The following is a 23677-nucleotide window of genomic DNA, read 5'->3' on the forward strand; positions in this document are numbered from 1 at the left end:
TATTATTTTAAAAATTGTTTTATTTATTAAAACATCTTCACTTCCCAAGGCACTTCAGTAGCTTTCACACAAATATGGTTTGTTGACTGGGTGAAGCATATGCTTTCGCAGTACCATGGTACCATAATCAGAAGAGAGAAGACAGTTACCCTGAACACAGAATACCTCCCAACGTTACACAACCGGAGTGAGCAACTCTGAAAGACTGTGAACACGATTTGACTTTCTTCGCCATTTTTCTCCATGATTAGATGTCACAAAATGAACACACACAATGACATTATTTCTGGCGCTCAGGAACGTGCTAGTGGCTAAGGCTGGTGAGGCCTTGCATGAGTGGTAACCGCAAAGCATTGCCAGTAATTCTTGATTGGGGGAAAAAAAAAGAGAGAGAAACCAGGAAGCTAAGGGATCAGCCTTTTCTAAGTCTATTCTGAAGGGCAAATAACTTAAGGAAAAAAAGATGTAACAAACAAACACACACAGTAAAATCCACATTATAGTTTTGAGAGAAGAGACAAGTGTGCCTGTCTCTCTCACTGATACACTTCCTTCCAACTGTGTATCAGATGCCACAGCAGCGAGGCTGGATTTATACAGCAGTGGAAAACCAGCCTAGTAGATTCAATGATGCATCTCTGATGGGCCTGGACAAGCCCAGTGCTTTGATCGGACGTAAACAAGTCTACCCAGTAGCCGTACTGAGGGGTCCAGGAGTCACAGATCAATGCTGTTGCCCATTTCCTGTATCTGCTCAGTCCCCTTGACATTCATTACCTTTAGGTTTCCCCAGACCTGTGCTCTCCTGCCCCGGGAAGGCAGTAATCCCAGTTATAGGCCTCTGTAACTGAGAAAGTGTGGGAAGCCAAGCTCCCAGGGAAATTATTTCTTTTCCTGTAAAGTGCACCATTAGAAGGAACTGGGACAAAATTTGAGGAGGGGTGGGGAGCAGACCTTCAATTTGCTCAGGGGCCTTTTCAGGGTCTGAAATTAAAATATAAGTTCATTAGATGCTTCTCATATTCTTCCAAATCCCAGTGGGTCTAGTGAACAGTTAACTTCTCAGGAAGTGCCAAGTCCATCCTCCTACTAGTTAGGAGTTATCTAAAGGTGTCCACCAGTAGCCACAGAGTTCCTGGAGGGCAGGTGGCGTGCCAGGACCACAAGCAGCCTTAGAGTCTGGTGTCGATCCATTAATAAGCCAGAAACTGGGCCAAGAGAATGCACAGCAAAGCCCTTTGCCACTGACGGACTCTCTGTCTGAACAAGCTGCTCTGACAAGACACAGAACTTCCTTTCCACCTCCTCCCTCACTGGAGGTTGTATTAGAGGGCTGTGCTTTTCAGGGCTGTGGGGCTCTCTTCACCATCTTTTAATATTCTTGTGTGGCTTGGAGTTTGCCTGTATTTTATTCTATAAAAATAAGCAAAACAAATGTTAGAACTAATCTTAAAAGATGTCTAGCAGGCTCAAAGTAAACAAAATCCAGAACTGAGGATCTTTCACTAAGTCAAAAACAAAAGGTTCCTCCCACCTTCTGCACGGTCCCAGACCTGTTGTGGCTGTGCAGATGCACCCGGTGACACCACGGCCTGGGTCAAGCCAGAGAGCACAGGCTGGAAGCACCCTGCCACTTCTAACCTCTGATGGCTAACAGTCCAGGGCAGTTGTGTGAGTCTGAGGGGATTCTGCCAGGCCCAGACCCAGTGCATCCACATTGTGAAGGAGGCCTCCTTACCCTTTAACCTTTAGCATCTGGTCAATGGTGTCTGGGAGTTGGGTGCCAAAGCTCTCTGGGAGGAACAAGGTGAGGACGGCTGTCAGGATGGTCAGACTTCCCATAAGAATGTAGGGCAGGAATCGGTCATAGGCACCTATGGTGAGGCAGAGAGACCCCAAGCCAGGGGTGCAGTTACACTTGGTCTCCCTTCCTCTTTGTGTTCCCAGGACTCTAAAGGGAATCACCTACCTTCCTGGCCTCTGCATCTCCCAGTCAGAGCTGCCAGATTGGAATCTGGCCCCCCACAGTCCTCCCAGCCTGGAGGCTGTGGCAATGCAGGGGCCGTGCAGACTGGGAGGAAGGGGCCAAGCCATGATCACTATTCCTATTCCCAACGCTGGGTTTCTAAGGGACTCAAGGTACACATCCAGGGACAGGAGTAACTCCTCCTCCTCCCAGGATGTGTCCCAGCCACTCAATGTGCCTTCAGGTCAGAGAGGAGGGGCTTTCTGCTTGTCAGAGGTACACGGTCCCAGAGCACTCTGGGTACTCTCAAGGTGGGGAGCCACCCTGCCCCGAAGGTGTGCTGGCTAGAGATGGGCAGGGCAACAGCAGTTGCCATGAAGACATAATTTTGAGGAAGAGAAAACTGGTGCCTTGTTACATAAAATAGCCTGAGGCAGAACTTTACACAGTATACCACCCCTAGGTAAAGTCCTCCAGTTACAGCAACTCTCAGCTTATCAGCCCTCTGAATCCATCTCTTTCTCTCCATGTTCCCTTTAAACTCTGGTTCCAGGAAGAAATTTCTCCAATAAGTACACTGGCTTTCTAAACCACTCCGCAGCATCTTAGGATAAGGGAATTGTACTCTCTGATGGAAGGCCTGGGATGGCTAAACCAGAAAGAAAACCTATATATGTCCCGTCAATTTCTACAGGGGGCTTTCTGTTCACAAATGAGAGCGCCTCCCCACAGTGTGCCTGGAGGCAGACCCAGGACTGGATGGATCCCGTATGCTGTGTGTGACTGTCTTCCTGTTGACAGACCACCCCCAACTCACATTAAAGCAACTCAGAGCTTGCACAGGACTTACCAAGGTAAACGAAGTAGGGAGACAGGATGCTACCTAGGCGGGATGCTGTGGAGCTAACCCCCACGCCCATGTTTCTGACCACCGTGGGATACAGCTCGGCCGTGTACACATAGACCATGGAGAAGGCAGCAGTGACTCCAAATTTGCCCACCATCACCAGGGTTGTGGCCAAATAATACAAGTCTGGAGAGGCAAAGGGAAGAGACAAGAAGGTGCCGACCCAAGGCACTTACTGAGAGCTCCATTTCCTTTCTGCCTGAAACATACTTTCTCCCTTTTCTCTGGGGAGAGGGGTAGTAGGGGCAGGTTCTCTGACTTCCCACTGTAGGATAAGGGAAGTCAGAGGACTGTAGCCAAGATGTCCCTCAAAGCTGGTTACTGAGAGGAGGCCAGGACCTCTATCTGTGAGGACATGCACCTCTCTCGGCCTAAAGACCACAAGAGCGAGCCCCTCAACAGCCCAAATAAACCTGCTTTCCAGTCCCAAAGCCAATAAAGATATCTGTCGGGGATGGGCAGGCATGCTACAGCACTGTGGAGTAAACTCATTGGCCTGTGATGAGTGGGGAGTTCGATTCTAACTCCCTGCATGCCTTCACTGTACTCAGACCCCCACAGTTCAGACCTGCGGACCCAAAGGAACAATCCTCCCATCCATCCTGCTCACTGAGTCACCCAAGCTCTGCTGAGACCCTCTACACGCACTCCTGGGCTCCCTGCCATGCTGTTCCTGTGCAGACTGTTGCCAGCCACAGGGGCCCCCAAATCCATGGACACACTGACAACTCTGGGTACCATGGAGGATTTAAGAGAGCCCATCAACTGCTCGATGAATCATGGAGGCCTGCCTCCTCTACCATCTGTGGGATACCAAGATGGCTTTAAAAATACTCCTGCTCATGGCTGGGGACGCTCTGCCACCTGGACCCTCCCTTCTCCTTCTTTGCCTCTTACCAGCTCTGTTCCTCACACAGGCCACGCTCCCTCCCTCCAGAGGGCCTTTGTCTTTGATGTTCCTTTGGCCTGAAAGGCTGTGCTCCTAGACTTCCATGGGTTTCTCCATGTTTCATCTACATTTCTGCTCAGTTGTTCCCTCCACAGGGACAGTCTATGACCTCTATGTAAACTAGTTCCCTCTTGTCCTTTACTGTTACTGTGAAGGGTAGTACAGTTGGTACATCAAGCATTTTATCTACTTTGCCATCTATCTGCTCAACTAGGGTGTGAACTCCTGCAGGGCCTGGGGCTCTGCCTGACTTGTTTACTTCTGCATCCTTTGCCCCAGCACAGTGAGAGCAGCAGCAGGCACTCTGTAGCTACCTGCTGAATAAATAAATGACTAAGACAAGGCCAAAAATATGGGGATGGTTCTCCTTCCTCCCTCCTACACTACAGAGAAAAACAATTATGCACCCACTAACTTGGGTAGAGAGCACAATTAGCCACCGGCCAGCACCATGCAGGTGTTCCCCCCACTCCTCCAAAGCCCAGGGCATGATAAGGGACCCATGAGACCCCTGCTCTTGCTATTCTGGTCGAGAATGTGGATCTGGAGGTGGGCTGGATGGCATGATTTTATTCTCTTTATTAACTGGGGACACAGCCTGGTGAGACTGAGTGACTCAGCGAAGACCGGGGAGAGCAGCTGCCCGTGGGCCCTACCTTGGGGCACCAGCTGCAGGAAGAGCAGAACGCTGCCGCCCAGGAAGAGGGCGGTGGCCATGGAGTAGCGCCGGGGCAGGTGCTGCAGCAGCAGCCAAGCCAGCACATATGCTGGCACTTCCACCACGGCCGAAAGCAAGCAGTTCACATACACATCCCCGTGCAAGTTAGGGGTGTCAAGGGAAAGCCCAAAGTAGCCCACTGATATGGTCATCCTGAAACAGAGGCAGAAGAAAACTTGAGAAGCAGGACCCACAGGCCTCCCAACCTGTCAACTTGTAAAATACAATCATTGCAGGACAGTCAAAACCATCCTTACCAGGAGGGCAGCAGATTTAACCCAGAGTCTCACTTCTTAGGACAAAAGAAAACTTGCCCCAGTCCAGTGTAAACTCCAGGCCAGAGCACTTTCAGAGCATTCCAGAGACAAGGTCCCAGCAAACAGGCTTATATGATTCAGACAGAACGCGCTGAGAACTAAAACCGAGAACAGCCCCGCCTGCCTCTGGCTCTAACAGCCCTGGCTAGGCCCTCACAGAGCCTCCTTCCGCCCCCGGAGCTGCCCCCAGGACCGCACCGCTCATTTCACAGGGAGTGAGTAATAGGCAGCTACCCAGTGGGGCACGACAGCCCTGGGGGGAGAAGAAAATCAGGAGCATCACTAGGTCAAACGTTTGGACAGAGACCTGGCAAACCCTGTGGCCACCGGCCAGGAAGAGGCCGGTCAGGGGCAGCCGCTCCTGCCCCACCGGACTCACAGAGTGGAGAGGAGGCTCTCAGGGCAGGGTCCTGTCGGCACGCCTGCCTGGCCTGGACCCTGTCCCCAGATGGCCATCTTACTGCTGATGAGTAACACTCTCTGGCAGACACCATCTTTATGAATTAGACTGTTTCTGCCTCATCTGCAGGTCGAAGCCATAGCTGTACCATCTGGGAAAAGGGCATGTGCAGGAATCCCTGGGAGACCCAGAGCGGCAGCCAGCTGGGGGCCACATGGGGTGGCTTGGCACAGGCCAGCAAGTGTGTGTGCAGCCTGAACGCTGGTCCTGTCTGAGGCTTATCCCTGATCCCTCAGGGATCCTGGGCCATTCCTTGGAAATGGGTGGCTCGTAGTATTCCCTGGTGAGCAAAATGGTTGGCTGCCCCAAATAATAAGGATTCTGAGATGAAGTCTGCCTTCCTCACCAAGCAGGCTCAGGTAATGGCCTGAGGGTCTGGCCATGGAGCACATGCTATCCAGGCACTCAGATGCATTCCCTCTGACTGGCCCCCAACAAACCCCTTCCTGAGACATGTGATGAAATGCCTCGTTAGAGGGAACCTGATGGAGACACCGAGGCCATGGCCCTGCATTCAGGACAGTCTCCAAATATCCCAGAGGGCAACAGTCCTGCTTCCACAGGTCCAGAAACCACTTCAGAGCCTCTGTAACAGAAAGGCTCCATAGCAGCCTCACTGACATCCTCCTTAGAGGCCTTACTTGTCCTCGGTCACCAAGGCACAGGACACAGGACCAACCAAACAAGAACCCAAAGGGTTTGCCCTAGGACCTGGAGGGACCCCAAAGATCCCATATCTCCCCAAAAGGACGGCACAACAGGTTCATTCTCCTCTGCTGAGCTTCCATCACATTATAAATGGGACATGCCCATTTCATTCACTACCAGGACCACCCTTCTGCTTTCTGATGATACAGGCATTCAATTTTGGTCTCAGACACAGTCTGCAAACCAGAGACCTGGCAGCCACTGCCAGCTTTGTCTAGAAGCCTCAGGTGGGTCTCACGCACCACAGGATTATGGACATGATGGTGACCATTCGGATGTTCCGGGTCTGGAGCAGATCCAGAATGCTGTGGGACTGCTGCTTCTGGGCGCTGAAGTCTTGTAGCTGCGGAAAGGACATGACAGAGCATGGCAGGGAGGGCAAGTTGGAGACTCAGAGATCTAACAACACACCCGAGCCCAGCACCTTAGTTCTCCACTTCTCCGGGTTGGGGAGTGTTTCATGTTTCTTTCTCGAAAAGAGTAAGTAGAGAGCCTGTATCTTGGGCTACAGTAGGCTTCCCCAGGCCTTGTTGGTAACAAATTAGTGAGCAAGAAAAAGAAAACTAGGTGACCAGTCCCTCAGGGGACTCAGCAAAGAAATCCAAGGCAGAGGCCCAAGCTCCCGGCTCCCTCTCGGCAGCAACCCAGCCACCATCAGTGGCCACATTCCTGGGAGGCCTCTGAGCATTCCTTCCAAGGCTGGCTTCCTGCCCTCTGGGTCAGAGAGAGAACCTGGCTATGTGGTTTGTGGAGCTGACACTTTAAAGAATTAATGTTTTGAGACCTTATACCATGGAGTTACTGGTCTACTTCCAAGGAAAAAAAATTTCAGACAGAAAAACAGGAAAATTGACCTCAGCTTCACCCAGAGGAACTTCCTGTGAAATCTGGCACAACCAGGGACATTAATAAACCATATGTCCAAACACACTGATGTTGGTTTCTTAAGTGAACCCAGCTTTGGAGTTTGTTTTTCCCAAGTTAGCAGTTCAACAAAAGGTCAACTTCTGACTTAATGGATCCCTTGAAATAGCCTCATTTCCTGAGAGATGCCAGTGGGTCTGTGGACTCACCCAGAACAACCCCTCCCTGGAAAGCCTTCCCTGCCATCTATTCCTGCCCTGCCCTTTGTGCTTCAGTCCCCTTCCAGCAGGTGCAGAGCGAGAGCTGTTGCTGCCTGTAATAACTGGTCTCTCTCCCAAACCTCGAGCCTGCATCTTGAGTGAAGCGTCTCTAACATGCCTTTTGCGTGCACTTCAGCATGACAGCGGGTGGCTGTGTTCACAGCCATGCCCCTTGTCTTCCCGTCAGATCAGAGACACATTCCAGAATGTGATCAGCCAACAATGACAACTCTAACCTCTTCTCGCCATCATAGGACTGGGGGAAACTGCCTGTAGCGGAGAGGGTGGAAGGACAGGGACAGCAAGCGCAAGACCCAGGAATCAAGCAGAGCCAGGAAGTTACTGATGGTGCGTGAGAACATGGTTTGCAGGGAGGGCTGGGCAGGGCAGGGGAGGGATGGATCTCAAAGGGCCGGGCTCCCAGATGACCTGCAACAGCTAACAGCTGGTGGTCAGGAGACTGAGCATTTCTAACTCCAAATCTTTTTGCTTCACATTTTACGGACCTCATTATTTGTTTAAGATAAGAAACTACATAGGGAGCTTACTCCCTAGAAACAATGATTTCTCCAAGTGCCAATTTTGTGGAAGGCCTATTACTTTGTATTTATTATTAAAAATAATAGTTAAATTATACGATTGCTAGAAAATGATAACATAAAGTATGAAAATCTAAAATCCTCGGGAAACAGGGAGAGATTTAGGGGGCAGCTGAGGCTCAGGCAGGGTGAAGGCTGGACTCCTGTGTGAAGGAAGGGCTTCAGGCTGTGTTGTGGGCTGCCTGGACGTCATGGTCACTGAAGACCTCACAGCTCCCACGGTCTGCTTACCTCACTTGGGTCAAAGATGGTAGAGGGCAAGACGATGGCATTGATTCTGGCAGCCTTGCGGATGATCACCTCTGCCTCTTTAAATCGTCCCTGAGAAATGAGCCACCGGGGGGACTCAGGGATGAACCTGCAAGTACGAGGAGCGATTTCACGGAGGCCTTCCTGGCCAGCAGCTGCCCCACAGACCAGGCATAGCCAAGTGGAGGTGGGAAACGGGGTTTCAGAACCAAAGCTAGATTTTGAGAATATTTGGTGTTTTCAAGCCATAAGAGAAAATGGTCCATACCACACCCAGGAATGACTCTTAAGTATGAGTTTTAGAGTACACTGGAGTGCACCAAATTCACAGGGGCCTGAACACCACCGTGGGATTCCTCCACTGCTGGACTACCTCCATTTCTGAAGAGCAATTGTGCCCCCTGCTGGTCACTCAGGAGAAGGCGCAGGACGGCTTGTGAGCCTGGCTGTGGTGGTGGGCTTGGCCCCGCTCAGACTCCCACCTGCTGGACTTCCCTTCTTGTCCCAGCATCCAGAGGCTTCTGTACTGGCCTCTTCACCTCTAATTTTTCCTCACCCTCACCCTTGATTTAGCCAATTGATTTGTCAGACACTCTACCTACGTTGATCAAGGCACCTGGGAGCTTTGAGGCCTTGTGGACCCTGTGGACCTTTATTCTCTGTCACGATGTAAACCCATGCCAGGCTCTGCAACCGTTCCCACTATGCTCTGAAATGCTCTAGCTCCATGTAGGGCAGTGATCTCACCATCCCCCCTGCAAAGGGGCGATTCCTGCCTCAGCCCCTCTGCCACGCTCCCTGTGTTGGTGTGGACTGGCGCCTTTCTGCCTGTCCAACTCCTCTGTCGTGGAGGCTCAGATGGAACCCGGCTTCCCCGCAGCTGCCCTGAGGCCTCCCGCTTCCGGTGCTCTCCCTCTTCTCCCCGCCCGCGGTATGCGGCCTTGGAACACACACAGGCAGAACCAGCATCTCAGCGGTCCTGTCCTGCAGTCTGATAACTTCCTGGACGTCATGCTAGACCCTATCATCCTGCAGCCACGGCTTCTTCCTCTCCCTGCACAGTGATCAAACCAGCACAGGGCTGAGAACAAGTCTTTGATGTCTGGAGATGTTCATTTTTGGCTTGTCGGAGTATGGAAAAACATTCTGAAACAACTTACAAATACACTTCCTGTCTCTGGGAGCCCAAAGAGGGATCTGTGGGCCACTGCTGCCCCCTAGTGAAGGCCAGAGAGAAGAGATCCTGTGGGCGTGCACCTGAGGGGCCCCACTCACCACCACAGCCCTGCACACAGCACCCCGGGCATCGTCAGCGCCAAGAGCAGCATCCGCCAGTCTCGGATGAAGTAGGCAAACAATGGCAGCAGCATGTAGCCAAATGCATAAAATATGCACACGCCTAGCGTGGAGAAGATAATACGAACTGACTTGCCAAGAATTTCTGTTCCTATTCAAAACAAGGGAGGAGCCATGTTAGCATTTTAATTTAGGCTATTTCCTTATTAATCTCTTATTGTACAATTTCAACATACAGACAGGAAAACACCCAAAACTGTCTCTCAGTTTCCAAGCCCTGGGGAGGGATGGAATTCTGAACCCAGCCCAGTCTGACCATCTGCTGGGGGTGCCTCACTGTGGCTTCTCAGGCCCCTCAATGATAATTCTCATGAAAATTTCATCACTTCCAAAAGCCATATGCTCAAAATGTGATGTTAGGCCTCAAAACTTAATCCTTACACGAGGAAGAACTCGTTAAAGGGGAAGTCATTACTAAGGCTGTCCATGCTGACTTAAGGAAGTATTTTCAAGGAGAAAACATTCTATTAAATGTGAAAAGAAAAAAATGATCATTTCAACAATCTGACTCAAGGAAACCCAAGACCAGCAGGCTAGAGTCAGAGTCCTGCACACAGAGGGACTAGCGACTTAGAGAGAAGAGGCCAAAGCCCTGCAGCATCAACCCTAAGCTAAACCCCAAAGGTCACATGACTAAAGTCCATCCCCACCAATTCATTCCTGCTGGTCAGCCTCACTGGCCACAGTGTTTTGCAGAAGAGGCAGTTCTCCTGCTTGGCAAACCTACCATTCATGGCCTTTGCTCCTCATGCCATGCCTCCCTCTTGCCTTAGCTCCGTCCACCCTGGGCAGGCCCTTCATTTTTATGCATGACCTTGGGTGAGTTCTAGCAGAATGGCCATCAAGTGCTAATGAGACCCAGGTGCCACACCTCAGCGTCCAGGAAAGGACTGGAATTCAGGCTGTTGCGCTCCTGGGAACCCAAGGCTGGACACTCGACTGACTCAGTTTCCCTGCCTTTAAAGCTGGGTTTACCAAGAAGCCCTGGTCAGTGTTGCTAAAGACTGCTTCACATCACAGCTGTCTCTAGAAAGTGGGTGGTGGGATGATGGTGAGACACAGGATCAAGTACTCAACTCCAACCTGATGGCCATACCCAGGACAAATGCTGCCACATAGTTGGAGATCTGGCCCATGCCTACAAGGACAAATAGCACAGCAAACATCTCGAAGTTCTTTGAGAAGATCTGCAGGAAGCTGAAGCCTGTCTGCATGGCCATCGTCACAAACAGCACATTCTTCCGACCAAACCTGGGAAGGAAGGGACAATGACAGAAACAGCTGGGAGGTGGCAGGAACGGGCTCCACCAAGAGGGCAGGGGCCGTGAACAGTGCTGCCAGGCTACCTGGTCTCCTGTCTCCGCGCTGTTACTCCTCCTCCCCACTCCCCCCAAACAGCGGCAGCCTGGGCACCAGGGCTGCCCAAATTATAACGCGCCAGAAATAGGGTAATGATCGCAAGGGATTGAAACGTTCATTATGCTTAAATCCATACATTTGTAATACATTTCTTAAAAAAGAACTAGTTTATTTTGGAAAGTGATGGAGAAACAACCTATTATAAATGAGAACTGGTGAATAAAGGGAAAGAAACGTTTGTCCTGACTTTTCTTCACAAACAGCAGGAAAAGCAGCTACTAACAGATGGTGGGAAGTATCATTTTATAAAAGTATCCCAACTATTAAATGAAAAAGAAGTGTTAAAATTAGATAACACCATTTACACCCCACCCCCACCCCACGGTGAATGGAAAGACATGGGCATATGTCTCGGTGACGGCTAAGAGCCAAGACTAAGCTTGTGTTTAAAGATGCAAGTTTGGATGATAAAACTACAAAAAAAAACCCCACAAGGAAGCGATTTTATGGAAGTCAGGCTACCAGTTCCTTATGGGGGAGAGAGGCTGTTGCACATGGGACACAAGGAAGGCTCTGGAGGCCAGCAAAGTTCTATTTCTTGACCTGGCAGTAGTCACAAGGTTAGTCCCCTGGAGTAATTCATTAAGCCACACATCCGTTCTGTGTGGTTTTCTGTGTTCATTTGAAACTTTTTTTTAAATGTCGGGGCTTTTGGTTTGTTTGGTTTTAAAGACAGTGCCATAAACAGGGGGAAACAAGTCGCCCTAATCCCCTAGCAGATTCAGCTTGAGTTGGCCAGGGCTGGCTGACACACGTTATTATTCAGGGAATGTTTATCTGAATATCTATTACATACTAGGCACTAAGAATATATCTGAATAAAAAAAGATGCTGTTTCTGCCCTCAAGGAGCTGACAGACTATAGTTGGTGAGACAGACAGTGATCATGTTTTAATCAAACGACCACCTACTGAATATACAAGGGTGCACAGTTGTCCTAAAGGGAGACCAGGGCACTTCAGGACCAGCTCCCAAGTCCACAACAAAGGAAGCAACCCTGGACTAGCATGACAGGTGGGACACTGGCATTCAGGGAAGGTCTCCCTGGTGGTGGGGCCCTGAGACGCAGTCATCAGCAAGGGGAAGCAGGGGTGAGGGACCATGCTTTCAATGACATTTCTAATATGGTGGGGACACCAACTTTAATCATATGGTAACACCTTTTATTGACCAATTTCTGAACGGTGCTGTGAAGGAAAGGCACAAGGAACCAGGGTAATGTAAACCAGGGACCTGAGTTCAGCCTGCGTGGCCAAGGAAGGCCACAGGGTCGGGTGGGGAGCGCTTCAGACACAACTGTGGCTTGAGGGGGCGTGAGGACCATGAGGGTCACCGTGGCTGGTATCCGCTGGCCAGCAAAAGATGCAGAGGTGGGCAGGGGCCAAACCACACAAGGCCTTGAAGTGATGCTGATGAGTATGGTGCTTCTCTCACTGCAACAGGTGGTTTTTTGGTTTTGGTTTTGTGTTCTTGATGCTACTGGCTTCTAGTAGGTGGAGGCCAGAGATGTTCTAAACATCCTAAAATGCCCAGGATGGCCCCCTGCAAACAAGAATTCTCTGGCTTAGAATGTCAACAGAGCCAAGGCTGAGAAGCCCGGGTCTGGAAGGAGACTCGCCTCCCCTGCACGGTCCTGTGGCAACAGTGCCCCAGACAACCCAAGGGGCCGTCCCTGCGACAGGCAGACAGCTTTAACCTCCGCACCTGCTTGCCCTTCCCATGGGCTCCCTGAGGTGACAGGGCAGAGAAAGGCCCAGGGAACACTTACAGAGCACCAGTCCTTGGCAGTCTGGGGTTGGGGCCAGACACACTCCCTTTTAAAGTCTGTAAACAAAACATTATAGCGGTACAGGCCTACCAGACAGGAAACATCAGTTTACCTCCTCCCAGGGTTGTGACTCTCTTGTAATTCATGCACATAAAGAGAACTCAATGATGTCGAATAAAACAGTTTGACAACCAGGATTATTTTAATTGCTCTTGAATTTCAGGCTTATTCATATGCCAGAAAGAAGGTGAAATCTTTGTCGTATATGAAAAGTTACTGCTGATCCCAGGTAACGAGATGAGGGCATGAGTCTACTGCTCTTCGGTAATTTGTTGACTCAGGGTTTTGAACCGGCTTATTCAGAAGTAATAAGAACAGAAAGTGCCCATCCCATAGAGCCCTGGGCCTCCCATGGGGGTGCAGACAGGTCTGTGGGGTGCGGAGGAGAGGTGGCAGCTGCAGTGAGGAGCCACACTTTCAGCCGTTTCATTTACTGGATGCAAATGATCCTACTTAGAAGCAGAAGTCTTCTGACAACATTTTTTAAAAGGTTTGAAAAACACTGTCCAAGCCTTGCTAAAGACTACGGTGGTCCTCACCATACCCATTAGTTTTGTTTCCACTACTCCCTTTGGAACAGATCTACTGGGACTTGAACACTATCCTCACGGCATCGTGGTGTCAGGTGGCAGTCAGGTTCTTCGGCTACCCCACAAAGATCTACCTAACCCATGACACAGGTGACCCCAAAATACACTGAGCTTCAATTCCGAACTTGGGGTATCTCCTCCTTGATTTTCACATGAGACAAATTCCTCTGAGTCTCAGCTGCCGCTCACCATGTGAGAGGGCGTTCCTCACCATCCCATCAGGAGGGCCTCTCGGCTCAGTCCTGAGCGCCCCCTTCTCCCTCTGCCCTCCCCCTGACCCCGGCTATCTCATCCACACTCGGGGCTTTGATAAGGGTCCTAGGTGCTGACAATTCCCACCCTCTCTCAGAGCACCTTGCCCAGACATCAACTCCACACTCAATTCCTCCCCTCAGAGGAGTCTCCTGGTCACCCCAAATTCAGTGTATTCAAGTAAAGCACATCTCCTCCAAACACGGTCCTCTCCCAGAGTCCTTTATATTAGAGGTTGTCATCATACGCCCGGTTGTGCAAGCCAGAAATCCAACCCCCCACCCATTACTTCCCACATCCAACCCACAGCCAGGTCCTGTCGGTTTTACCTCTTGCCACTCCTCTCCGTGTCCACCACCCTTAGCCGAGTCCAAGCCACCATCAGTGACCATCAATCACCAATAACACCTGCACAAATCACTGTGATCATCTCTTAACTGGTCTCTCTTCAACCCCTCTGGCTTCCTTTCCATCCTTTCTCCACAGTCAGCAAGTAATTTTTTTAAAAATGCAAATCTGATTATGTCACACTCTTGCTTTAAAAAACTCTCACTAGCTCCCCCTGCTCTGTGACTAAAGGCCAAACTCCTGCCATCTGCCCCGCCCTGCCTGCTCTTCTGCTCAGGCCTCTGCCCGTCTCCCCTTCATCTCCAAGCCCTCTCTACACCTCCACTGCGGACTTCCTCTAGTTCCTAAAGTGGGCCACACCCACCTCTTCTTGAGTCTAGGCTGAAGCAGATGCAGCTCTCTCCAGTCGGGTGCTCTTTCCTCTCTCCACCCCCTTTGTAGCTGGCTAATTTCTCTTTATCTTTAACCCCCAGGGCATGCTTCACCTTCTCAGGGCAGCCTCACTGGGCCTCCTGTTCTTAACATCCTGCACTTCTCTCCTCTATGATACCACCGCGAAGGGTAACAGGCACTTCCCTCAGTGACCTCTGCCTTACTAGATGGCAAATTCTAGAAGAGCAGGGCCCTAGAACACTGGTCCACACAAAAGAGAGGCTCAAGATTCTCTGGGCCAAAATCCTAGCTCTGCCACTGTGACTGTGGGACCCTGCGCAAGTCATTAACTCCTCTGGTTTTCATTTCCCACATCTGTAAAATAAGAATAATACTTCTATTTCATAGGGTTATTTATTTATTTTTTAAATGTGTATAGTGTTTATAGTGTGTCTGGCACAAATTACGTGGTGTTTGTTACATAAATACAGGTGATTAGCTGATAACTTGCTGCTAGATTAAGGACCTGAGGAAGCAAAGGCCTTTCTCCCAAAGGGGCAAGTGTGTCAGGCTCACCTAGAATCGCCAGTCAGTGGTCATGGCCTACTGAACTCTTTAGTGCCCACTGGGGACTGTAGGAATTGGTTCCTTTTTTTAATCGTTAGATGGCACTCTGGAAAAGACAAATCTAGTGAGAAGTGCACATATTTCTCAATGAGGAAAGACTCCTCAGTAAAGACAATAATCCAAAGATATAAACATGCCAAAACATCACCTGAGTTTGTGCTACAGGATAAAAATGGTTTTGTTCTTAAGGTAGAATGACATTGTCATCCTGAACTTCTCTATCAGAGACCCAACCAGCTGGGAGGACACGGGGACACCTCTCCAGTGTGGCCACGACCTTCCCCAAGGCCACTCTTCTTGCCATAGGCTTCTCTGACAGACCCTGAAGCTTTGGGATAGGGAGCTACAGTAAGATGGACCTCTCTGAGAACTTCCTGGAAACTATGGACTCCATTTAAGTGCTTATGTACAATCTCTAAAATTCTGCAATTTCAAGAGAAGATGAACTCCCTAAGTCACGAGTGGGTCTCGAGTTAAAAAGACTTGTAATTTTGCACAAATAACCCACTTATGGGTCAAAATGTATGCTGCCAGTTTGTTGTGAAGTAAGTGGTGTAGCCACAGGCCTCCTAGCAAAGGGGCATCAGCTCTATGGACACAGAGTTCTGCCTGTCACGCCACTTCTGGCTATGAGATTTCCTCTCATCTGGCAGAGGCAGCGACGGTTCGGGACTGGAGAGGTGGCCGTCCAGCACACTGTAAGATCCACAACACAGTCATGAGCATGTGTGTGTGTAGTGTCTACCTCTCCATGCTTCAGGCCATGAAAGAGCCAGGCTCCCCAGGGAAGGCCAGCCAGGCTGGTGCAGTAGTGAATCATGGCATAGTCCCAGGTTGGCTGGATCATGGATACACTTGGCTCAACTTATTTTGCTCAGCAAGAATTAAGAGAGGAAGTTGCTGGCTCTCTTGACTTGGTATGGAGTCTATACCACAGATGCAGCTTCCCCTTCTTTTAAACCACAGGGCCCTGGGCTGAGAGAACACTGCCACCCGAAGCTGAGGTCCAGGCCCCTGTGCTCCTTGCTCGGTGCTGTGGTCCCTGCAGCTGCATGGGACAGACACCCACCTTACCTGTCTGAGAGCTGTCCCGAAATGAAGGAGCCCATCAGCACACCCCAGAAAAACAAGGAGACTATGAGCGGAGCCTTCCAGTCGTCCTCACACACCAGGTTCCACTGTAGGAGGAGCAAAGGAATATGTCACTCACTTCTTTTTTTTAATGTTTTAAATTTAGGGCTTCTTGGAAAATGAAATCAGAACCTCCTGAATTCTGCGTGCTCCGTTTGCATCACCCTTCAGGTGTCTGAGCTCATTCAGGCAGATGGTGGCTCCTGCGGCCAGTGAGGCAGACAGCAGGTTCCTGCTCAGAGGGAGAATGAGCTCCCTTCTGGCCTGTTTTCGTACCTTTCAGCCCCATTGTTTGCTACTAATGTGAGGAGGGGAGACAGGCAGAGAACACATGTGCCAACCCTGGAGAAGGCACGGCCACTTCTCATGGTCAGTCTAAGGATGTGAGCAGAGCCCGGGGCTGAGGATGGGCTTTCAGTGGGCTGCAGGCCAGGGGCGGGCACGGCACAGGAGGGGTTCTGGGGCTCTAAGGTCAAGGCATCCAGCAAGGGACCAAGGCCAGAGGGCCTGGGATTCACCCTGGATCGGTTCCTTTAGCTCTGCTCCGGCCCCCACCCTGAGCCACTGAGTCCTGGGCCTTTCTGGTGACATTTAGAGCTGGGATCCCTGAGGTGGTGCCAACACTCTACTCTTGTAGAGTTGTAGCTTCCACTCTACTCTTACCCAGTTCTCCAACCTCAAATGAGATTTCCCCCCTCACTGTGCCTTAATTTCCCCATTTGTAAAACAAGGATTGCAATGGGGAACAGGCAGCACCCTCTATGTTGTTCCATCAACAGTTACCGTGAAAAGAGGTCTGCAGGCAGGGGGAGGCAGCTGGACACTCAGACATCAGGGCGGCCCAGCCTAGCAAGGTGCCAAAAGAAGCGAGAAAAGGTGAACGGGAAGCGTAGTGGTCCCCAGGCCAGAGACGGCACTCAGTAGCAACCAAGGCCCTCTTCCAGGGAATTCAGACTCTCGCCTGCCTGGCGCCGGGCTGCCGTCCTGCCCGTCAGGGAGCTTGCTGGCTCCTCAGTAACACAGGCTGGGGAGCATGCAGCTGCAGAGAACAAAGCACCTCTTCCAGGCCAGTGGCAAAGGGAGAGACAAGCCTGCGTCTCTGCTCTGCTAAGCAGTATGTGTGCACACAGCCTGTGGGCACCTCAGACAGTTGGAGGGCAGCCCTCAGGGTAGACACAAAAAACTTCCCCTGCCCACAGCTCACCAGTGTCACTCAACCAGACAGCAGGTTTTCCACTCTGGAATAAGCATGCACCTTGGATGAACTGAGACTGGGATGGTGACTCACCCTAGGGAAGACCTGACAGACCAGCTCCTAAAATCTAGAGGACGTCCAGACTAGCAGGAGGCAGGAACATCAGAGCACCAAGGCCTGACTGTTTCGGCGGCGGGAGCCTTGTGGCCTCTGCAGGCTTAGTGGTGCTAACACCCAGATAACTGTCTCTCTTGTGGGAAGACAGCCCCCACCTGACATGGCCGCTGAGGTCAGGATGGGAGTGGCGGGGGAGTCAGGGCTGAGGGACGCAGGGATGGGGTGCTGGACTCAAGTGCCAGGCAGGGATTCAGGGGCTGGATTATGGCCACTGCTGCTCTTGAACATGATCTGTTCTGAGCTGGCATGCATTAACTTTTGTAGCAATGGAGATGAAAAACTGAAGAAAGGGTCAGTAACTATTTCTCGACAGATCTCTTATGAGGGTTGGGGGCTGATACATCTGAGCTAAACTAGAAATCCACAGGGGATTTGCGGGTTGTAGCCTCCTTCCTAACCCATGTCAGGCCTCCCAACACAGGCTTCCAAGGAATTCTGGGCTGGCCAGGTCAGGGGCTACCTAAAACCAGATCAGACTGTGCCCTGCGGGAGACAAGGTGACTGCAGTGCCCATCATGGGACAGGTCCCTGTAGCATGTCTCTGGTTCCCAGGGCCTCATCTCCAGTGCCTGGTCCAGCCTGTCCTTACTCTGGGCAAGAGTGCAACTTCCTGGATTAACTGGGCACTCTACCACCGGCAGTGCTCAACAATTCTCAGGGCCTGGCTTTGCGTCCTGCAAAAGCAAACATGGGTTCATACTTCCTTCCTACGGGCCACAGGAAACAAGTGAGTAGGGTCAGGGCATGTAGTAGATCTCAAAAAATGAGCACAGGAGCAGGCACAGGCTGGGTGCCACCCAGCAGACTCACCCACTTATTGGTCAGTCGCCAGATGGACTATAGTGGGCTCCAGGGCCTGAATCCTCCTTAGGAGGGGCGGAAAGAGAAGCCCACGGAACCCAGGCTCTGGGCCTGTGTTTACAGGGGAATCTAGGATTCCTATACTAAGCTCCTAGCTCCCCAGCCGGGACTAAAGCAGCTACAGACCAAATAACTGACGCCCCCAGTGGTCTTTGGAATGGGTTATACTGGTGGTAACAGGAATCCATGTCAGAACGAAATGTGTGGGCTTAGGATTCAGGTCACAAGTCTAACTTTGCTACCTCTCAGCTGGGTGAGCTGTGGAAGCAGGTGTAACCGGAAAAAATCTGGGGGCCTAGACTAGCCATCTTGTGGTCAGAAATGTGCCTGTCTGATGGTAACTGTTTCATGTATATGCATGCATGCATGTGTGTGTGTGTGTGTGTGTGTGTGTATCTCATAGCTTTTCAAACTGCACACTTTAGTTATGGGCAGTTCATTTTATGTCATTTATGCCTCTATAAAGCTGTTAAGCTTTTTAAAGAGAGGACACTATGTCCTTGGCACATAATACATAACTGTTTCTCAGTTACGGCAACTTGAGATGACGTGGTTCCCTGGGACTACATGTTCTTACCTACAAGCTGGTCGGAAGGGAGAGGCGGTTAGGTCTGTGAACACAGAGCAGAAGCTCTTCCCAGCAGAGCTGGGCCCACCTGCCTGCCTCAGTGGTTGCGTGCGGGTGCACACACACACACACACACACACACACACACACACACACATGCCTGTTACTGAATGCCATGTATTCCCCCACACATCTTGTCCTGCCACCTGCTACACCTCATGGCAGACCCTTCCCCCAAGGCTGTCAGGGCAAGGAGAAGAAGTATTTGCTGCCATATCCTCTCCTGTGTCTGGCAGCACCCTGCAGAGGAGAGGCTCAGAACCTGTTTGGTGCATAGATGAGTGAGTGAGTGAACAGATGAATATAAGGGCTGTTAGCCTTCAACATGTTTGTATCCATTGGGCTTGGCTGCCCAAAGCCCACAGGAAGCCAGAACTTCAAGCTTTAGAATAGATTCTCTTTTTCGCTCCCTTGCCACCTTCCCTGCGTCAACTGCCAGCCCTTGGACCCAGGGTGCGAGTTCTCAGCTAGCCAGGAAGGAGGCTCCATCTGACCACTCCCAGCCAGATGGTCTGCTCTGACCGCGTGTGCACAGGGGGCTCTGGGGACCCAGCAAGTGGCTTCTCTGGCTTGCCATGAGCTGCAAAGGCAGGGAGGAGGGGCTGCGCTTCCGTGAGGGAGAGGTCAGCAAAGGCGCAACAGTGAGGCACGAGCTCCAGGTCTCTAGGGCTCCACCAAGCGGAGGGCCTGATGTAGCTTTTCCTTCAGGCAGGGTGTATGGCAGTGGGGGCTCTCCTATCTTCCAAGACTATCTAGGCATGAGATAAGGTTGAGAGAAAAGCTAGTCCAGAGAAAGAGACTTTTCAGAACAAGAAGTAAGTCAGAGTGCTCCCAAAGGCTGGGATAGGGGGCTTCTGGGAAACAAAGACAGGCAGGGAGCAAGGGGATGCAGAGGACTGCCAGGTCTCAGCTGAAGAGACCCCAACTCATGGGTGCCAGAAGAGCCAGACGTTTCTAAAGGAGGCTTTCTGGCTGTAGGCTGGGCTATAGAGGCATCAAAAAGCAGGAAGCCAGGCAGCCTGAGAAATCACCCAGGTTCCCAGAGGAGGGGTAGTCCTGGGGGCCAGGGAGCACTTGGAGTTTGGAGCAGCTCTGCAAGGTGGGGTGGCTGATTGCTCAGCACCCTGAGGATGATGAGGGGCCAGAGAAGGACCAGCTTAGAGGCACGCGGACCACGAGCTATTCCTGCAACATGGGAGAGCCACCACTTTGACTTCATAAAGAGTGTCATCTTCTTCCTGCCAATCCCAACACCTGACTGCAGATCCCCACAGGAGCAAGCCCTAGCTTGTGGGATGAGGGATTATACTTTAAAATATTTCAGTGAATGCTTTCTGACCACCCCCAATTTCTCTTCTAGGAATTAAACTGTCCTCTTCATCTTCATTTATGAAACACTGGAGAATATTTCTTATATTTTTCATTAATCCATTCAACAAAAATTTCCCTGAGTATACCTTCTGTATCTCGCATCATGTCAGGACTTGTGGGAGATGCCAAGATGGGAACCAACCACAAAGAAAAACTTTAAGTTCAACAAAGAAAAATAAATCAAACAGGAAACAGGAGATTTTCATCTTTTGTTGAAAAACGTGGATAGGAATTCAATACCAGTGTACTTACAGACACCTCTACATATGATCTAGGGCAGAGGGCAGGCTTGGAGAGATTTAGAAGATGTGGGACTAGCTGTGGTAGTCAGTACACCAGGTCTGGGGTGGAAAGAAAATGGGCCTTAGAAAAACAGAGCCATCAGAGTATTAATGCAATAGCTTCCAACAGCGAGTGTTCACCTGTGAGGAACAAGTAGCCTTGACTTTTAAAGTCAGGCATTCCTGCATCTCATAACAAAGGGCTAAGTAATATATTAATCTTGCCTCCCTGTGAAGATTGACAACCTGTAAGTAGATGAAAGGGCAAAGAACTCTTACAAAACGAAGACAGCTAAATAAAGAGACTAAGTATAAAAAAGGGAAGGCTGACTCAGGCGGCAACAGAGCTCAAGGACCCTTCCAGCACAGCCGACCTTTGGGATCATCAGCGCCACCAGCACTCTCAGCAGAAGGCAGGGTGGGGGAAGGAAAGCAGGAGCAGATGACTAGAGGGAGCCAAGGGACCCTGGGCGCCAGGTAAAAGCAAAGAGATGCCATGTAGTGTGTCCCCCAACGCGCTACACACTGGTGATGGGCATCCTCCAGCCAAGTGTCTCGGGAACACTTCACAGAGTGACTTCCAGCCAGAGCATGGCCCTCATAGCACGATGTCAGGCCGGCCACCTATCCTGGTGGCCACCCTGGGGAGGGAGCCAAGAAAGCTCTGGCTGCCCCTGGTAGATACTCCACGACCCTGAGTGGTCAAAGACTTCCTCTAGATGGGGGTGGGAGAGTTGGGGAGCAGAGCCAGAGCTTGGGCCAAGGGGCTGCCACCGTTTTTCCTCCAGCCTCTTGGCTTCTGCCCAGAGAGAGGAAATACTCCTTTCTTGAACTTCTGAAGTTAAAGGAAGCATGAATATAAAAATTATCTTACTCCTTTCTCAAGATACTCCTGAAGAACATGCACCTGAAGATCTATTCAGGGTGATGTTGACCTGTAATGTTTTAGGGTTTTCTAATGCAACATCATTGCCCAGATTGAGTGAAAGCACACAACCTTCATTCATTGGCAGTAGGGGGAAAATTTTCTCATTCCCCAGCCCCTTAGATTTTCCTTTTGGGTGGCTCTGTCCCCCTTTGCTGACCCAGCAGTCACTATTAAAGCTGGATGTGTGACATGGTGTTAATGAATGTGGCTGTGTTTTGCATCTTACTCAGACACTGGAACTCCCTGGAGTCTCGGCAGAACTCAACAAGCAGGGCCACAAAAAGGGTCCTGCTTGATAGGCACTTGGGTACCCAGGTTCACCAAGTGTCAAGATCAAGGATTTACAGATTAGGGAAGGATTCCCGGAGGAGGAGGCCTCTCAGTGAGTCTAGGGCATTCAGCTCAGCAGATGCAAAGTCTGGAACAGCAAGAAACAGACTAGCAGGAGGGCAGAGTTCACAGGGAGGGGATTAAAAGGGAGGGTGCACAAGTTCAGTACAGCAACAAACCCTACTGGAGTCTCAAAGGGGTTTACATGGGTTCTAGAGGCCCTGTGTGTATGCTTCTGGGGTTATCACCCTCCAGGGAAGTCTCACTGCCCTGAGAGCTGTGTTTGTGTCTGTGTTCTCTGTACATTTGGACATCTGATGTTCTGAGCACCTGTGCTCCTTACTCCCACATGCATGTAGTAGGAGTGTGATTGGAGCCCCAGTGGGATCTCTCGGCCTGCGACATCATTCCAGTGCCCTGAGGTGGTGGTACTTCACAAGAGAGGCGCTGGAGGTAGATGACTGCTTTGTGGCCCAAGAGGTCACAAGGAATCAAAACTTACAGTCATCGCAAATCCAGTCCTAGCCTCACAAGCGAGTGTGTCTGTCACCCTCCTGGATGCCAGTGAGAGTTGTGAAAGCAGAAGCTGTCCCTGGGGTTATAGGCAAAAACCGCCTTGGGAAAGCCATATACCATGATTCAGGAGGCCCTGTAAGTTCTGCTTCTGGTTACTTACTGAAGAGGGATGCAGTGAAGTCAGACCTTTAGGTGCATGGATCCTGGTAACTAACCCTGAGGAAAAGGTCAACAATTCCTTACAGGACATGACCAGACTGTCATTTTAGGGTGAGTGTGGGAGGGGAAGGAGTACCTTGAGAAAGGAGCAAGAGACATTCCTATTATTCATGCTTCCTTTAACTTCAGAAGTTCAAGAAAGGAGTATTTCCTCTCTCTGGGCAGATGCCATGAGGCTGGAGGAAAAAGGGTGGCAGCCCCTTGGCCCGAGCTCTGGCTCTGCTCCCCAACTCTCCCACCCCCATCTAGAGGAAGTCTTTGACCACTCAGGGTCGTGGAGTATCTACCAGGGGCAGCCAGAGCTTTCTTGGCTCCCTCCCCAGGGTGGCCACCAAAATAGGTGGCCGGCCTGACATCGTGCTGTGAGGGCCATGCTCTGGCTGGAAGTCACTCTGCGAAGTGTTCCCGAGACACTTGGCTGGAGGATGCCCATCACCAGTGTGTAGTGTGATGGGGGAGAGGGAGGCAGCATCCAGCGTGCACCGTGTGGGGAGTTGCAGTGCAGGGGCTCAGACTCCCTATGTCCCAGTCCCCCGCCCCGGCGCGGGAATGGTGCCCACCTCGGTTATGATGGTGGTCTGGTAGACATCCTGGCTGAACTCCCAGCCATCCAGGCAGCTCTCCTGCTCCAGCTGCTCCAGGTCCACGTCGCGTCCCGGCTCCAGCCCGAGCGCTGAGAAGTTGGCGACCGCAGCGAGCCGGTAGCGGCGGCAGCTGTGAGCCACCTCGCGGCCGTCCTGCATCCGCAGCGGGATAGTGTGGTTGCGCCACGCGCTGCTCAGGTTCGCGGTGTCCGGCACCCGGCAGCGGTGCTCCGGGGTCGCCGCCAGGAACACGACTGACATCCCGTTGAAGCCATTGGGGATGATGCTAGCGCTGAGCAGGAAGAAGATGAGGCGCTGGAAGGGCCCCCACTTACCCAGGAAAGCGGTCACCTCGTCGTAGTCCCGCATGCCGCCCTCAACTGCCCGCAGCAGGCGGCCCGGGGTCGAAGGACGCGGCGGGGCGCGGCGGGCTTGTGCGCGTGCGCGGCGAGTCCCCACAGAGCGGCCAGCGAGGGCCGCGCCGAGGGTCGGCCCGTCGAGTGCGCAGGCCCGTGAGCGGCGGCCCTCCTTTCATGGGGCGCAAGGCGGGGCAGGCTTGGGGCCTGAGCCGCCCGGCGTGTCCCGCCCGACCGCCCGCAGTGCGGCGCGGATGAAGGCGGAGTTGGGGCTGCGCGCGACGGCGGGGGAGGCGGGCCCGGCCGCCGCG

The 23677-nt window shown here is 51.5% G+C and overlaps 1 protein-coding gene across 2 annotated transcripts; it reads right to left on the reverse strand.

Moving 5' to 3' along the window:
* SLC22A5 (solute carrier family 22 member 5) lies at nucleotides 1–23627 on the reverse strand. Of its 2 annotated transcripts, none has more exons than XM_057490541.1 (10): nucleotides 22987–23627; nucleotides 15864–15967; nucleotides 10450–10604; nucleotides 9273–9396; nucleotides 7980–8106; nucleotides 6268–6368; nucleotides 4479–4693; nucleotides 2817–2999; nucleotides 1739–1874; nucleotides 1–1413 (listed from the first exon to the last, which is right to left on the reverse strand). In XM_057490541.1, the coding sequence occupies exons 1-10, from the start codon at nucleotides 23377–23379 to the stop codon at nucleotides 1326–1328; spliced, it is 1626 nt and encodes a 541-aa protein (XP_057346524.1). In that variant the 5' UTR covers nucleotides 23380–23627; the 3' UTR covers nucleotides 1–1325. The 2 variants fall into 2 exon arrangements, with proteins under 2 accessions (XP_057346524.1, XP_036748499.2); XM_036892604.2 differs by having other exon boundaries at nucleotides 9273–9444; nucleotides 22987–23621.
* Nucleotides 23628–23677: the final 50 nt, after the last annotated feature.

The sequence above is a fragment of the Manis pentadactyla genome, chromosome 13, assembly GCF_030020395.1.
Source record: "Manis pentadactyla isolate mManPen7 chromosome 13, mManPen7.hap1, whole genome shotgun sequence".
NCBI lineage: Eukaryota > Metazoa > Chordata > Mammalia > Pholidota > Manidae > Manis > Manis pentadactyla.

Bases quoted from the DNA above. Each gene is read 5' to 3' on its own strand.
- SLC22A5 (XM_036892604.2), bottom strand. From the start codon at position 23,379: ATGCGGGACTACGACGAGGTGACCGCTTTCCTGGGTAAGTGGGGGCCC. The intron at 15,968-22,986 runs GTGGGCACCATT...CTCCTCCTACAG, and splicing joins AGACCACCATCATAACCGAG to TGGAACCTGGTGTGTGAGGA. The intron at 1,875-2,816 runs GTAAGTCCTGTG...GCCTCACCATAG, and splicing joins TCCCTACTTCGTTTACCTTG to GTGCCTATGACCGATTCCTG.